Source organism: Gouania willdenowi, chromosome 15 (assembly GCF_900634775.1).
Source record: "Gouania willdenowi chromosome 15, fGouWil2.1, whole genome shotgun sequence".
Lineage (NCBI taxonomy): Eukaryota > Metazoa > Chordata > Actinopteri > Blenniiformes > Gobiesocidae > Gouania > Gouania willdenowi.
In genome coordinates, this window is record NC_041058.1 from 14051843 (window position 1) to 14067845 (window position 16003).

At 39.4% G+C, this 16003-nt stretch overlaps 2 protein-coding genes across 2 annotated transcripts; both read left to right on the forward strand.

Moving 5' to 3' along the window:
- The first annotated feature begins 718 nt into the window (after positions 1 to 718).
- On the forward strand, positions 719 to 3202 carry slc18a3a (solute carrier family 18 member 3a). The gene is made up of 2 exons (XM_028469003.1): positions 719 to 820; positions 898 to 3202. Exon 2 carries the CDS (start codon positions 1213 to 1215, stop codon positions 2785 to 2787), a length of 1575 nt encoding a protein of 524 aa, XP_028324804.1. The 5' UTR covers positions 719 to 820; positions 898 to 1212; the 3' UTR covers positions 2788 to 3202.
- A 713-nt stretch (positions 3203 to 3915) lies between these two features.
- Positions 3916 to 13014, forward strand: chata (choline O-acetyltransferase a). Its single transcript, XM_028468961.1, has 15 exons — positions 3916 to 4143; positions 4448 to 4542; positions 5405 to 5596; positions 5795 to 5913; positions 6764 to 6817; positions 6914 to 7094; positions 8050 to 8227; positions 8295 to 8464; positions 8959 to 9059; positions 9142 to 9270; positions 9349 to 9471; positions 9558 to 9696; positions 11284 to 11346; positions 11432 to 11569; positions 11739 to 13014. Exons 2-15 carry the CDS (start codon positions 4495 to 4497, stop codon positions 12126 to 12128), a joined length of 2025 nt encoding a protein of 674 aa, XP_028324762.1. The 5' UTR covers positions 3916 to 4143; positions 4448 to 4494; the 3' UTR covers positions 12129 to 13014.
- The last annotated feature ends 2989 nt before the right edge of the window (positions 13015 to 16003 follow it).

Here is a 16003-nt window from a genome sequence, read left to right on the forward strand (position 1 = left end):
AAACGAAAAAAACCCCAAACAAACAAGCTTTTTGTATTAATTTCCCAACAAAAGCCCCACATAAAGCTATGCAACTATCCACAGTGTTGTTGTTGTCATAGATCTGAATATGACTGACATGTACTTTGCTTATAGTCCAGAGCTTCATTTTGGCACAACGAGCTAACCATAAAAGCTAAATAAAAATTAGTATAAAATAAATAAAGTCAAGATCTACTCTCACCTAATTAAAGTTGCTTTCTAATTTATTTAAACGCACCAATGAAAGACATTGGCTGAGCTCAAACCTTGGGGTACTTTAATATTATACTTTACAGAAGAAGGAGACATTTGACCACCTCAAATGATACTTTCTCCCTCCACCGACAGGCTGTCTGTGAGCTGGAGTGGAGCTGTCCATTCGATGTGGTGCTGAAATTAAACAACTTCTCCTTAAAACAAATGCCCGACTTTTGATGCTGATTTCATGTGGTATAATGTTCTATTTGGTTTTAAACATGTATTGATAAAAAAGGATACATGTCTAAAATTAATACATTTTAAGGATTTATTATATTATTTATCTATTATTAATTATTGTTATTATTATTATTATTATTATTATTATTATTATTATTGTTGTTGTTGTTGTTGTTACATCAGGTTTTTTTCTTGGACAGTGCGTCTATTACACATCATGGAGAGAGAACTGCCAGCCGTGCGCTGCACTCGGGGGTTTGATATTAATTGGCATAAAGCCTCTGCCGGGGCGCAGCAGGACTGTGCGTCACAGCCATCAGTGCATGGGAGGGAGGTGGGACACCACGGGGGAGTCAACAATGTTTGTGTATTCCTTTCACATCCCACTAAAAGCGACCCGCTAGATGTGAAATGATGACTTAGTTCAGTGTGTTACAGGTGACCCGAGACGAGTGAGCCGGAGAGAGCGCACTGATGGAGCCGCGGAGGAGAATCCCCAAACGTGCATTCAGGACCAGCGCAACACCCCAATGTCGGGAAGTGAGACAATGAGACAACCTGGGACGGAGGGGGATAAAACGAGTCAAAGTCACAGGAAGATGAACACGGAAGAGGTAAAGCAGAGGAAAAGTTGCTGAGTTGATTTCCTGACAAAGCAGCGCACATGTGCCAAGTCCGCGTAAATTTATCAGAAAACTGGAGAAATTGATTTATTTATTTTTTTCTTTAACAAGACTTTAGTTAGAAACGTGAATGATCATGGACTCCTCAGAGGGGACCACGGGGGGACCACCAGCCTCTAACATGGCTCAGTCTGCCGCGTCCAAACTGTCCCAGATGAGCGAAAGAACTAAACAACTGGGAAACGTCATCCAGAACCCGGAGCGGCAGAAACGGATTATTCTGGTGATAGTCTGCACTGCACTTTTACTAGACAATATGCTTTACATGGTGATTGTGCCAATTATACCCGACTACCTTGAAGGGCTTCAAAAAGCCGCTGATCAGAGCCAGTCTGCTGCTGGTGCGCACACCAACTCCACCAACCGCACCGTGCACGCGTACACCAAAGGGAACTTTGACGTCCAGATCGGGCTGCTGTTCGCCTCTAAAGCCATCCTGCAGCTGCTGGTCAACCCGCTCAGTGGCACCTTCATAGACAGGGTCGGCTATGACATCCCACTCTTCATCGGACTCAACATCATGTTTCTGTCCACTCTGACATTTGCCTTCGCTGACAACTACGCGACCCTGTTCCTGGCGCGCAGCATGCAGGGCCTCGGCTCTGCCTTCGCGGACACGTCGGGCATCGCTATGATAGCAGACAAATACACGGAGGAATCAGCTCGAAGCAAAGCGCTGGGTATTGCCCTGGCTTTTATCTCGTTTGGGAGTCTAGTGGCTCCCCCGTTCGGAGGGGTCCTCTACCAGTTCGCAGGGAAACGGGTGCCTTTTCTGATCCTGGCCTGCATCTGCCTGGCTGACGGTGTGCTTTGCCTGATTGTTCTCAAGCCTTTCTCCAACAGGGAGAGAGAAAACATGCCCGTAGGAACTCCCATTTATAGACTCATGATTGACCCCTACATAGCAGTGGTGGCCGGGGCTCTGATCATCTGCAACATCCCTCTGGCCTTTCTGGAGCCCACAATCGCCAACTGGATGGAGGACACCATGGGGGCCAGTCAGTGGGAGATCGGCATGACCTGGTTCCCCGCCTTCTTCCCACACGTCCTAGGCGTGTATCTCACTGTGAAACTCGCAGCTAAATACCCGCACCTGCAGTGGTTTTACGGGGCCATAGGCATGGTGTTCATAGGCGCGAGCTCGTGCACGGTGCCCGCGTGTAAAAACTTTGGGCAGCTCATGATCCCGCTGTGTGGCATCTGCTTTGGCATCGCCTTCGTGGACACGGCGCTCTTACCGACACTGGGCTTCCTGGTGGACGTGCGACACGTGTCCGTGTACGGGAGCGTGTACGCCATCGCAGACATCTCCTACTGCGTGGCGTACGCCATGGGGCCCGTGGTGGCGGGGAAGATAGTGCACGATCTGGGCTTCGTCCAACTCAACTTGGGGATGGGGTTGGCCAACATGCTTTACGCACCAGCGCTGCTGCTGCTCAAGAACGTTTCGCAAATGAAACCTTCTTTCTCAGAGAGAAATCTGCTCCTAGATGATGGTCCGACCGGACTGTACGATACTATCAAGATAGAGCAGCGGGAGAAGAAGAAGAAAGGCTTGTGCACCACAGTGGAGGAGAACGGCATCAAGACGTTTGCGCAGGGTTCGTATTCAGAGGAAGAATCCTCAGGAGGAGAATATGCGTAAAACTATTTAAGCGAGTGTTTAACTGTCCAAGTGCCAACACAAAGTTTTGAAATTTCAGCAAAACAATTGTGTAACATTATTAAAATTGTGAAATAAAGAATATTTTGCTGCTTCAAGTGAAGGCGCTCCAAGCAGAAACACTTCGTTTTTAAGTGTTGTGAAAGAATTGGTTGATAAAAAAAAAAAGAAAAGAAAAGAAAAGCCTATCCATGAATAGTATTTATCACTTTATCCGACTCATTGTATTCAGGGATTATGTGTAAATGTGCGTGAAGAAGATGAAAAAAAATAATACACATTTGTATGCGTCTTTAATGTATAACTTGTATTTAATTTGCTGCTAATCTCAATATGCAATCGTGTCTGTTGTTTGTCACTTGAAGTGAAAGCGGTTTAAAGCCTGTCTCTGGTTGGTGTGTTTTGAATGATGTGTTTTTGGAATGCACAGCCTTACTGTATAATCTAAGACTGTATATAAATGTATATCCATGTATATAAATAAATTGCGTGAACTACGGTGTTTATCCGAATGATTTATTAAGAAAATAGATTCAAAGTTTTGACAAATGTATACAATTTACACACACATATATATATATATATATATATACACACACACACACACACACACACACATGCAAATACATTTCACAAAGATTAAACAAATACAGTAATAATATTTTCTTAACTGATTAATCTTAATTTTAAATATCAATTGACTTTACTGGCATTTGTTGTTTGTTGCTGTTTTAAATCATCTTAAAAAGTTAGATATTGATTGTCTTTCAAAAAGGGGGAAAAAGTTGTACAACATTCTAATGAACCCCAAAAAATAGATTTAAAATGAAAAACACAAATCAAGTTGTAGATGTAAAATAAAGCTCCTGTGAAATTAAAGTTATCTCACTTAAGAAGGTATATAAACTCTTAAACAATACAAAATCATCCACATGCTGGAAGATGTCGGGGGAATTAACCCTCACTGCTCAACAATAAATACCCAACAATCCATTGAAGACATTCATCCCAAGTGTTTGCTGAACAGTCTGAGTCGCTACATAAGTATAGGGAGGGCTGGAGATGTAAGGGGACAAACTTCTCAACGAATAGTAGGACTTCTCGAGGACTTCTGGGAGGAGCCTGCATGGCGACCAGGAGGCTGAGGTACCGTCTCAGCATCTCTCTGAAGACAGCAAGGGAGTTGTGTTCATGCCATCCAAGGGACTGATTAGGAATTTGAATGTAAACCATCCAAAGCAGGGAATATATGGGGACAACCTGAAGAAAATAGATTCAAGGCAAGCATTGATGAACCAAGCTTTAAGGCTCCTGGAGGAGTGCGGCGATTTATGACTGGTGAGTAATTACATTTTGTGACCGGTGATCAAAGTTCTTCATATTTGCACAAAAAGATCGATTTACATTTATTAATGTAACATAACAGTGGATTTGAAATGGTATTTTAAAAAGTGCATTTGTTTTCTTCTAATTCTTATTTTTTTGTTGTCTGTTTTTTTTTTCTTTGGCTTTTTATTTAAACTTTTCTCATGAATTTGAGTGATTTTCTTTCGTGAACTGTTAAAAACACATTTTCTTGCTAAACAAGCTCACTTGCTGCACATCGTGCACTCATAATGTCACATTTCATTTGTGGACACAGACTGCTCCATGGAACATTCTGACTGAGCGTCCCACTGTGCTGCCACCATGCCAGTGCTGGACAGAGAGTCCTCCCAAGATCCAAAGGGTGGAGACGTAAATATACATTCATCCATCATACAATCTATAAATATATACATATATATTCATACTTTCACTGTGATATGCATGAAACATAAATTTTTGTTTTTCAAAGAAGTTGTAAGAGAGAAATCAAAGATCCCAAGTGTGATTTTTAACTTGTGATCTGAAAACAAGTTGAAAGTAACAAGCAAAAATAGCTACAAAAAAACTATTTTTATTGTACTTTTGACATTTTATTACAGTATGTGTTATACTGTATGAGCTAAACGTTAATGGACATTTCAAAGTGATTTAAAATAGAAAGTGTCTATTTGAACGGTTGCCGTACGGACAACCCCCGGTGCTATTGGTACAGTTACCGAAGTACAAGTACTTAGTGTCTTAGGGTTAAGTTTAGGTTTAGGTTTAGGTTTAGGTTTTGGGTTAGGGTTACAACCCAATATCGTAACAATTTTTAGGGTTAGGGTTAAAGTTCGGGTTAGGTTTAGTTTTAGTCACACAACCGAAACTGGCCAATGTCTGACCCATCACGTGACCTAAACTGGCCAAACAGGGGCGCTGAGTACGGATAGTATGTCAGTATATTGATACGCCGACTGTTCGGATAGCCACTGCCTTTAAAATATGGTTTGCATCAGGTGTCATTACCTGCTTTAAGACATTACAAGTGACTGAATGATGAATGTCATTGATGGTTCCCAGTATAACTGGCAACATCAGTGATATTAACCATCCTTTCCAATTATAAGGGACCCTGAATTTATAAACAAATACAATTTTGTAAAAGTTATCAACAAATACAAGTCATGATTCTGTATTCATGAAGTTTTTGGTAAAGATTATTTAAGAAGTTTTCTCTCTCCGAACTGTTCAGGGTCTTCCAAAGCTACCACTCCCCGCCCTCAAAGACACACTGGACATGTACCTGAAGTGTATGAAGCACCTGCTCACAGAAGATCAATACCTCAAGACTCTAAACATAGTGAAGCAGTTTGGAGCCCCAGGAGGACTGGGGGAGCTACTGCAACGAAAGCTCACGGAGCGAAGGGCGAACCAGGCCAACTGGGTAAAAATAAGTTTAAGCACAAAGGCACTGCAGTGTTTTCTGCTGTCAACTATATTTAAATCAAACCTGATGCCAACCAGTGCTTTATTCAAAATGTCTAAAGACTTAAGGCATCATCTGTCTATATGTTTTTTTGCAGTTCTTATTCATCACTTGTGTTGACTACTATTGATTTGAGGGAATTTGTATCTGCTGTAGGTATACGACTACTGGCTAAATGACATGTACCTGAACAACCGGATGGCTCTCCCCGTTAACTCCAGTCCTGCCATCGTCTTCCCTCAGCAGAGCTTCAGGGCTCCTATTGACTCTTTGAGGTATGATACGCTGCACAGCAGAGAAAAGTCAGTTCTGAATAATACTTGACAGTGTGATACAGCAAATAGGAGTGAAATTAAGACAAAGTGATCAAATCTATAGCAATATCTTACATTACTTGTGTTTAACCATACATTGAGAAGGACGGGGTTTGATTTCATTATTCTATGTTAAAAGTTGCAAATATGCAACCCAATACACTGCATGGATAACAGCTCTGATTGATTGTTGGAAGGTGAATGTATTGAACACATATGAACATTACCCTGAACACTTTAAGGGCTAAAAGGTCAGCCCAGTTTAGTGGTGGACATATTAACATATAACAAAAGCTGTGGGCTTGATTTTCATGTTTTTGATCAGGATTTGCCTCTGTAACCATATACACAGCATGTAATGCAGTAAACCCTAAACAGAGCACAGATTAGGGTTAGTACATAAATAAATACACAATATTTTAACTCTAGCGAGTAAATAAAGTCAACATCTTTAAACCCTTTAAGAGTAGGAGTATTTTTATGTAGGAATTTCTTAATAAAAATAAACGTATTGCTAAATTTACGTAAATAAAAAACAGTTTGCAATATTTCTATGCTATGTTGATAATATTTTGGTGCTTTTAATCATGACAGTGTGGCACATTGATCACTAGTGAAAAACTAATATCATGTGTGGGCAGATATTGGAATGTGGATTGTATTTTTAAACAGAAGTCATCCAAACAAAAGAATATGTGCACTACAGTGATACAAAAAAGGTATAGAGTGAGTATTCATGTAAAAAAAAAAATGCATGAAAAACTGTTGTTGCTTTTTAAGTATTTAATAGGTCCAGTTTTCTTTCCTATAGGTTTGCCGCTCACTTGATCTCTGGTGTTTTGGAGTACAAGAGTCTCCTTGATTCGTGAGTTGAAGTACAATGCGGGTCTCCGTTATTAGCGTTAACTTCAGCTCATGCATGGATAAAAGGCCTGACATAATAGTGTGTGCCTGTGTGTAGCCGAGCTTTACCAGTGGATTATGCTCGAGGGCAACTGGCTGGGACTCCTCTGTGTATGGAGCAGTACTACAGGCTCTTCACGTCCTACCGCCTACCGGGAGCTGAGAGGGACACACTTGTGGCTCAGGAGAGCAGTGTGATGCCTGAACCAGAACACATTATTGTGGCCTGTAAAAACCAGGTCAGACTTGAATTGGACTTTTGTGGCTCTTACATTTATATTGGATTAATCTTTTGTGCACCTAGTTCTTACCGTAATAATCAGGATCTTTATACTAATTCGACTAAAGGTCACAAGACTAAAACAGCCTTTTCTGAATTTTCCAATAATGTTCCAATAATGTACTTGTACTTTGTTATTAATCAGAAGAACATTTTGCGAAGATAAGAAAACATAAATTTGTTTATTTTTACAATGAAAACAAGAGCACTCGTAGAGCGCAAACCTCCGCCAAGTGCCAAACGTCCTGTTTGCCAGATATTAGAAGTTATCTGAATCACTGATCCTGATCATGGTACAATGATCATTCACACTTCTAAGGCTTAGAAGAAATATCAGCCCACATTAATAACAATACAGTAGGTCCAAATGTATGGAGATCCCCATTTTCTCCATATGCAACTCTGTGGGGTAATTGATGAACCCATCTGACACAACTGAGTCAAATTTTATAAAGATCAGTTCATTATGAAATGAGATATGAGTTTTTCACTTTTCAAACTAATTCAGAATCATTATATTGATCCTGATCCCCTCCAAAATTAAATGGAATTTATCCATGGTGTAAGGTCTATTTGTATATCAAATTATGTCAAAATCCGTCAAGTACTTTTAACGTAATCCTGACAAACAAATAAATAAACACCGGTGAAAATATGACCTCCTGGCTGGAGGTAATTACATACATAAACATCATGGTTCCCTTGATAATGGCAAAAATGATCTACTGGTAACTCCTCAAAACAATGAAGTTAAAAGTAAACAAATAAAAAAAATATTTGCTATGAATTGAACTTTGTCCATTAAGGTAATGTCTCAATAATTAAAAACAGATTTTAAGTGAAAGTTGTAATATACAAGTGGTCTATTGAATATCACAGAGAACTGTACTGACAGCACATGACTCTATCCCCAGTTCTTTGTGTTAGATGTGGTGATAAACTTCCGGCGACTGAAAGAACGGGATTTGTTAACTCAGCTGGAGAAGATTGTCAGGATGGCTGAGAGCGAAGAGGAGCGGCTCCCACCAATCGGAATTCTCTCCTCAGATGGACGGAAGGAGTGGTCTGAGTCTCGCTGTGTACTGATGAGAGGTACGTTTTAATCAGGACTGATTTTAGATTCCCAGTTAATTTCTCTACAATGTTGTATTTACCACAGAATCAACTAACAGGGACTCCTTGGACATGATCGAGCGCTGCTTGTGTGTCGTGTGTCTGGATGAGGGCAGTGCTCCTCTGCTCAATGACACCAACCGAGCCCTGATGATGCTTCATGGGGGTGGAGTGGCCAAAAATGGTGGCAACCGCTGGTACGACAAGCCCATGCAGGTCAGGAAATACAGCAAGCAGGCACTGCCCTCAGGGCTAGGTCTCTTTATTACATGGGAAAATAATTACATGGGGAAATAGGAGAGAACATATTTGATAAATGATCAAGAGGATCAATTTATTTACTTAATGAGTATGAAAAATGACTTGGCTAAACACATTTATGTTCACGTCTCATAACTCTAGTGATTTAACTGATGCCAGGCTAAATTAAGATTTTAGAAAAGCACTGCAGCAATGTGTTCCCTTTGGGATCGCTGTATAAAATTTTAATTCTGATGTTTTGATATAGATCTATAGAGTTCCTTAATGCATATTCAGTGCGCTGGGAGATCTGAAGATTTGCTTTGTAAATAATTTCGTCACTGAGTGATGAAATGTATAGAAAGAACATAAACAAATATGTAGTAAATTGATAATGTTACTTGTGTAATAATGACATCCCTCTCATTAAATCTTAAATCCAAAGTTATTCAGGACCCATTGTGTGTTAGTTAATCATAGGAGCTGATGGCTGCTGTGGAGTCGTGTGTGAGCACTCGCCATTTGAGGGAATTGTACTGGTGCAATGCACAGAGTATCTACTGAAATACATGTGAGTCAAACTATGACTGATGCTTAAAAACATTGACAAGCCACCTAAACTGATTTCTACAAATATTTCCCAATAAAATCAGGGTTGGAAGCCCATCTAAGCTGGTGAGGGCAGCCAGTGTGAGTGAGCTGCCTGCTCCACGAAGGCTACGCTGGAAATGTACACCAGAGATTCACAAACTCCTCTCTGCATCTGCAGACAAACTCCAGAGGTTTGAGTCTACACTGGTTCAACGCAAAGAAAACAAACATTTTATTCTACTCTTAAATGGCGTTCTTTTCTTGCTTAGATTGGTTATGAATCTGGACATGAAAGTCCACAAGTTCACTGACTATGGAAAAGAGTTTATTAAAAAGCATAAGATGAGCCCAGATGCCTACATCCAGATTGCACTTCAGCTGGCCTATTACCGGTGAGACAAGATGGAATCATGTATTACTGATGTATGTGGGTCTAAAAGTCTGATAAACTGGCCTCTATGTGTGTACATCACTGCAGGTGTCATGGCAGAACAGTGTCAACATATGAGAGCGCTTCTATTCGTCGATTTCAGAAAGGCAGAGTGGACAACATTCGCTCAGCGACCCCCGAGGCTCTGTTGTTTGTCAAGGCGATGACTGATGGGAAATTTACTAGTGTAAGACATTTTATTGTAGACACTCGAATTAAAAATGATTTCAGTCAGGATCACTTTAGTCAAATTGCTTTATTTTTAACATGCATTTAGATTTGGCGGTAAGGCTCTGTTCTGGGACCTCTCGGCCTTTTCCAGCTACGTGGAAAGCCCGAAGCGAAGGAGCTCCCATTCGCTTTTCCATGAGCTACATGAAGAGGCATAAGCAGAGAGAATGGTCAGAAGGACCCCCGGAACAGAAGCACAGATGTTTAGATAGCAACAAAAGACAGAGTTTAATTAGACAGAAGAGGAGCAGCCGGGGTGGGGGTGGGTTGTGAGACGTTTGCAGACGAAGCGTGCGGAAGTAGGCGTGTTTGGTTTAAATGCAGCGCTAAGTCCAACTCTAACCAATGGGAAGCATAGAACATGATCAGCTGGATGATGAACTGATTAGGGCATGGGTGCTGTCAGTTGTTAACAGCTACTGACTGATGAACGGGCTGGACTAGCTTGACCTCCGTGCCTGCCTGAACTAACGAAATGCTCAATTAGTAGAGGTCCTTAAAGGGATCCTTCACTGTTTTTACAAATGTGGCCTAAAACCTTTGAAATGTCCTCATTAGAAGATCTATGCCAAACAGAACACATTATTTTGGAGCATAGTCATTTTTATTAACTTTAAAGAATGGAACTAGTTTATCGTTCTAGAGCCCGTGTTCCGCCATCTTGAAATCATGTGATTAATGATGTCACAAGATCCCTCTGTCTGTAAACATCCTATTGTTTCCCATTGGTGCGAAAGGTTCAACCAACATTTAGCAGCTTTTTCGGTCAAAACACCAACTTGTGCAGCATTTTGTTGCTCTAAATAATCAGAAAAATAGGATTAAAAAAAATTGTGACCAAAAAAATATAGGATTAAAAACAATTGTGACCCAAAAAAAAAAATTGTGTTGCAGGGGGCGACAGTTCCAAATCAGCAGTTTTGTAGTAGACAATGAAGCAGAGAAGAAGAGCTCTCCTAAGGGACCTTTACTCTCCTTTAAACTGACACTCTGATGGCTGAAGTTAAGTGAGTAATCACAGACTGTTGAAGACACACAAACCCTGAGAATAGAAGTCCTTTTGGGTGAGACTCCTTTAACAATTCGTGATTACTCACCAACTTCAGCCATCATAGCGTCTATAGCGCACTATTTAAGGGAGAGTAAAGGTCCCTTAGGAAAGCAGGCTGAATGTTTCACGCCAATGGGAAACAATGGGGTGTTTACAGGCAGAGGAGTCTTGTGACATTATAAATCACGTGATTTCAAGATGGCGGAACACAGGCTCTAAAACAGTAAAGCAGTCCCATTTTTAAAAGTCAATAAAACAAATATGGTGCATAATAATGTGTTTTATTTTTAGGCATAGATCTTCTAATAAGTACATTTCAAAGGTTTTAGGCCACATTAGTAAAAAAAAAATCAGTGGAGGACCCTATAAATGTCTTAAAAGGCTTAATTCACAGCTGATAATAATAATAATTATTATTTTTAAGAAAGCATGCTCAGATGTTCTCATTCTCATTTGACAATTAAAACAGTTTGACACTGATTTCTTTTGCAGGACCCAGAAAAGATGGAGATGTTGCGTTCTGCCATAACTGCACAGACAAAGTATACCATTCTGGTAAATGTCCATTTCCTTCAGATTTCTCTATATAAATGAATACTCTTCAACTGAATGACTCAAATACATTTTTATGTTTTCTCAGGCAATTACAGGAATGGGAATAGACAATCATCTACTTGGACTCCGTGAAATCGCAAAGGACATGAAGATAGAAAAGCCTGAAATATTCAATGATGAAGCCTATCGCATTAGTAATCAGTTTATTCTCTCAACCAGTCAGGTACAGTATACGCAAATGCAGTTACTTCCAGTACTAACAGTGTTATTAGCAAAAATGCTTGCATTTTCTCACAAAATTTTCATTGTTTGTGGTAAATATAGTAGAAGTAGCTACTTTTGTTTGATTCAAGTACAACTGTGACCATATAAGGTATCCACTCCACTTACAGGTCCCAACTACGGTTGAAATGTTTTGCTGCTATGGACCTGTGGTTCCAAACGGATACGGAGTGTGCTACAACCCTCAGTCTGACCACATTATCTTCTGTGTGTCGAGTTTTCACGAGAGCCCTCAAACCTCCTCAGCAGAGTTTGTAAAGTGCTTAGTAGAGGGACTCTTTGACATGGGGGATCTGTGCAATAAATGCAACCCTGGCTCTAATTCAAACAAGCCAACACTGACTTTGGAGATGCAAACTCAAACAGAAGCTAACTGGCAGAACAAGACACCACAGAGATCATCTAATGTAAGCAAGAGTCAGCAAACAGTCCCACAGGTTCAGGACAGGACATCAGAGGATTCTAATGTAGACGTTCAGAAACAATCTATATCACAGTGAGAAACCTGATCTGCATAATGAGGAGGAAACTCTTTGCATTGTGACTTGTGATTTTTTTTTTTTCTTGTAGTAGTATTTGGTGCAAGAATACCTATTTTTAATTTATTTACAAAATACACTGTGATACATAATGTTGCATTGAGTTATGATGTTTTATCTCGTGGTGTAAGGTGAATTAAGCGCTGGTGACTATAAGATAAACTGTTTGAACTTTAATGTATTTTGGGGAATGTTGTTTAGCCACTCTCTGGCTTGGATCACAAACTTATTCAACATTGAGTAGTTGAAATACTGTATGTGTTAAATGTTTTGTTTAGGGATTTAAACAAAAAGATCAGATTTTTGTATTTTATTGTTATTTTGAAGAAAAAATGATAAAAAAAAAACTGCATCAATCGAAGAAAAAGTTTGTTCTCTTTTGGGTAAAATGTGCAGAATTTAGGGGCTGAGGTCACAATAAGTGTTGAAAAAGAAGATGCAAAACATGTTTCATGTCTTCATTATTTTTGCTGTCATCAGCCTGTCACACTTAGGCTGAGCAGGAGCTGTCTGCAATATTTGACAAATGTTGGATTGCGTCAATGTGTCATCTGGGAAATTGTTTCCTCAACCCTGTTAAATTGTACAATTTCCCATTTCATTTGCAATATTCCCAAACTGTTGTGTCTATTATACAAAGGCTCCACATTCACTATAGACTACAGAATTAGTGGCATTCACTGTGCTTCGCCCTATGTTTAATAAGCCTGTGTGCGCTAAATAATGTGTTATATATTTTTTGCCAGATACAGTAGGCTATGTCAAATGATTTAATAAATAGCTATAACATGAATATTTTTTAAAATATATATACTTATATTAAAAGAAAGTTTACAAAACTTACTGACCAGAGATGATCACTGTGGTAACTGTCAAAATACTGTATCAATATGGTGTTGATGAATAAAGGATATAAAACACAATCAAACGGACAGTTTCTTCTTTTTTATATACATATATTGTTCTTACACTAAACAATGAAGATACTTGCGGCCAATACTTAGAACACTTACTACCTACCTACATTTTGTATTTGAGTGGTTAAAAACAGCATTTTCACAAGATTTAAGCATTCTTTGTCATATCTATAAAAGGGAAAAATAAATCAAACAGTTTTAAAATCAGTACATTCAGTAAATAATTCCTCATTTCAGATTGTTGACTTGATTTACAAGCACTCTTGCAGTCTGCTCCCCGTTTACAATATGACAACGCTATAGTGACGCCTCTCTACAGCCTATGGGTGGTCTAGGTATATGATGTCTATGGGTTAATCAAACAGGCAAAGCGGATTATTTAATCGGATAATTATATTAGCAGAAAGGCTGATGTCTGACACTTTAAGCCAATGTCAACCCATACTGATAACGTGCTGATAATATCATGCATCTCTAACTATGACCTGACCATGTCACCTGCAGCCAGAAAAACTGGACCCTTTGTGCAAAGAATCCATGACTGCAGTGAGAAACACCTATAGATCATGAGGGATTTTAACTTGAAAACATGCAAGACAAGTTATGTGAAAACGAATTTGTTGTCTTTAATATCAGAGTAGTTTCAGTAAATGTATATATGTCATCACTATGACTCTGGAATCTTTTTTTTACGGGTGTTAATTTATAGGTGAACCATCTAAAGCTCCCACATGGACACCCGTCATTCAGTTTCGTGCACATTAGTTATTTTCCCTAACAGGGGATTTATGCAGTTGTATAATTCAAAGCACCGCTTTACTGTTTTTTTTGGGAGCTACAGAACAAAACAGTACACACAGTTTTGTCTCTGCCCAAAACGTTAAAACTGCAACCCCATGTACTTACAAGGACATGCTGATGAGTTTATAGAGTAGGTGATGTCACATTCTTTTATTTTTTTTTAGTCAGTTTAGATGCTGAATATCTGTGATCTTTGTTTAATGGGAGAGGTGTGGCAGCGGTTTGGTAGCAGGGCTCACCATCAATCACGTGAAAAAACAAAGACAAATGTGGTTTTGCCTCCAGGCTAAGCCACAAACCATCAAATGGTCTATAGTGTCAATAATAAGTCAATACATTTATAAGTCACTAAATGTACATAATTGTGTTTGTGCACGGGACAGAATGAAATGCAACACAATTATATTTTATGAGGTTTGAAGCATTTACTCAAATCAGTCCTATGATTACCTGTGGAGATTCATTTGACAACCAAGCATCAGTATTGCTCTCAAAGCACCAAAAGGTAGAGTGTGTGTGTGAATGCATGCGTTTGTGTGTGTGAGCATAGCTGCGTGTGCGTGCTCGTCCATCCCTCAGCTTCCAAAGAGGAAGCAGAGCCGTATGTCCAAAGCAGAAAACATTGCTTGAAGTCTCAGTGCCATCTGGCTCATGTCTCTCAGTGAAGTGAGGTGTGACAGTAAGTAAACACTCCTTCTCCAGCGGCTCAGGTAGCCGACGCAAAAAAAAAATAATAGCAAAAAAAACAAGCAAACAGGCACTGAATGTGAAGTGATGTGTTAAACATGTCAATGTTACACCGGAGCTGTATTATTCCTACAGTAGATTTTGGTTTTGAAAATGTTTAATAAAATATGCATTTATCACACTACACTATTAACATCATCTTCTATGATTCCCAAACTTTTTTCCCGCGACTATTTTTATGTTGAGTACCCCTCATCATAACATGCTTTTGTTGTCACTTTATATGTGACAGTAGGACTGTATGAACCATGCGCTGCACCTATAGCACCATTAATTAGAGATTTTAGGCTTTAATTTAAGTACCCCCTTTGATTTGGGAATTTTACATTTTCAACGTTGCCTTTAATACATATGTATCAAACTCCTGCAATCCAATTTGGAGCATCCAATTTGGCCTGCAGGAGAAAAAAGTGAGAGAGAAAACACGAGTCGTTGTGTAAATGAAACTCAACAATATTTACAGAGGCTCACAATTTCCACTGTGCTTATTTTGAATTAATGCAGTCATTTGCAATTGAAAAAACTCAAAATGTCGACATAATATTTTCCTTGGTCACAAAATCTAGGAAATTGAGAGTCAAGATCCTGTTGGAACTGATATCTATAACTTATTGTTTGGATATGGATATTTTACATACATAGAAGTGCAAACTAGGGCGCAATATTATTGAAATTACTAATTTTCCTGCATAAAATCGCTTGCCCACTTGAGATCTAACAAACTGCTGCGTTTTTGGGCCCTGAACTAAAACATGTTTGACACCCCCGGTTTAATGTATCATTAAATAATGGGGTGAAAAATTGTCTGGTGCTCATGTAAACCAGTGCCCGTATTCACAAAGCCTCTCAGAGTCCCCTCAGTGAGGTCCTAACTTAGCCTAAACAGTCCTAGCAATGAGTCTTAGCTCAAAAGTGATTCAGGAAGTTTCTGAGAGCAACTCTGAGTGCAAGGAGTTGACACAAACTTTTCTCTTAGTTAGGAGGTGTGGTTGACCCCGTTGCTGGGTATGATGTAGTCTGATAAAATCTGTGATTGGTTGGGGGAAAAAAAAGAAAAGAAAGCACTCTCTGCTCCTAATGAATGGAGAATAAAATCAACGGATCATACTTGGACTGCATTAAGAAATGTGTAATCAGGACAATGATCTAATTCAGCAAAATAAATTAATTTTTACACAGCTTAAAATGTTCGACCCTCATTCACCTGCCGATTATCATATTGATTTACTTATTGTAGTTAACTGTCCACGTTGGTAATTTCACAGCTTTATGCATTTGATATTAATGGTGGAGCAGACACAGCTGTCAGTGATTACTGTGATTGCTGGCCCTGCTAATCAATGCATCGTTCCCTCTCATGTGTGGCACAAG

What these genes read in the sequence shown, in the direction of transcription:
- slc18a3a (XM_028469003.1), top strand. Translation starts at nt 1,213, where the DNA reads ATGATCATGGACTCCTCAGAGGGGACCACGGGGGGACCACCAGCCTCT.
- chata (XM_028468961.1), top strand. Translation starts at nt 4,495, where the DNA reads ATGCCAGTGCTGGACAGAGAGTCCTCCCAAGATCCAAAGGGTGGAGAC. An exon ending in CTGATGGGAAATTTACTAGT is followed by an intron (nt 9,697 to 11,283) that starts GTAAGACATTTT and finishes TTTCTTTTGCAG; the next exon opens with GACCCAGAAAAGATGGAGAT. An exon ending in TTATTCTCTCAACCAGTCAG is followed by an intron (nt 11,570 to 11,738) that starts GTACAGTATACG and finishes CTCCACTTACAG; the next exon opens with GTCCCAACTACGGTTGAAAT.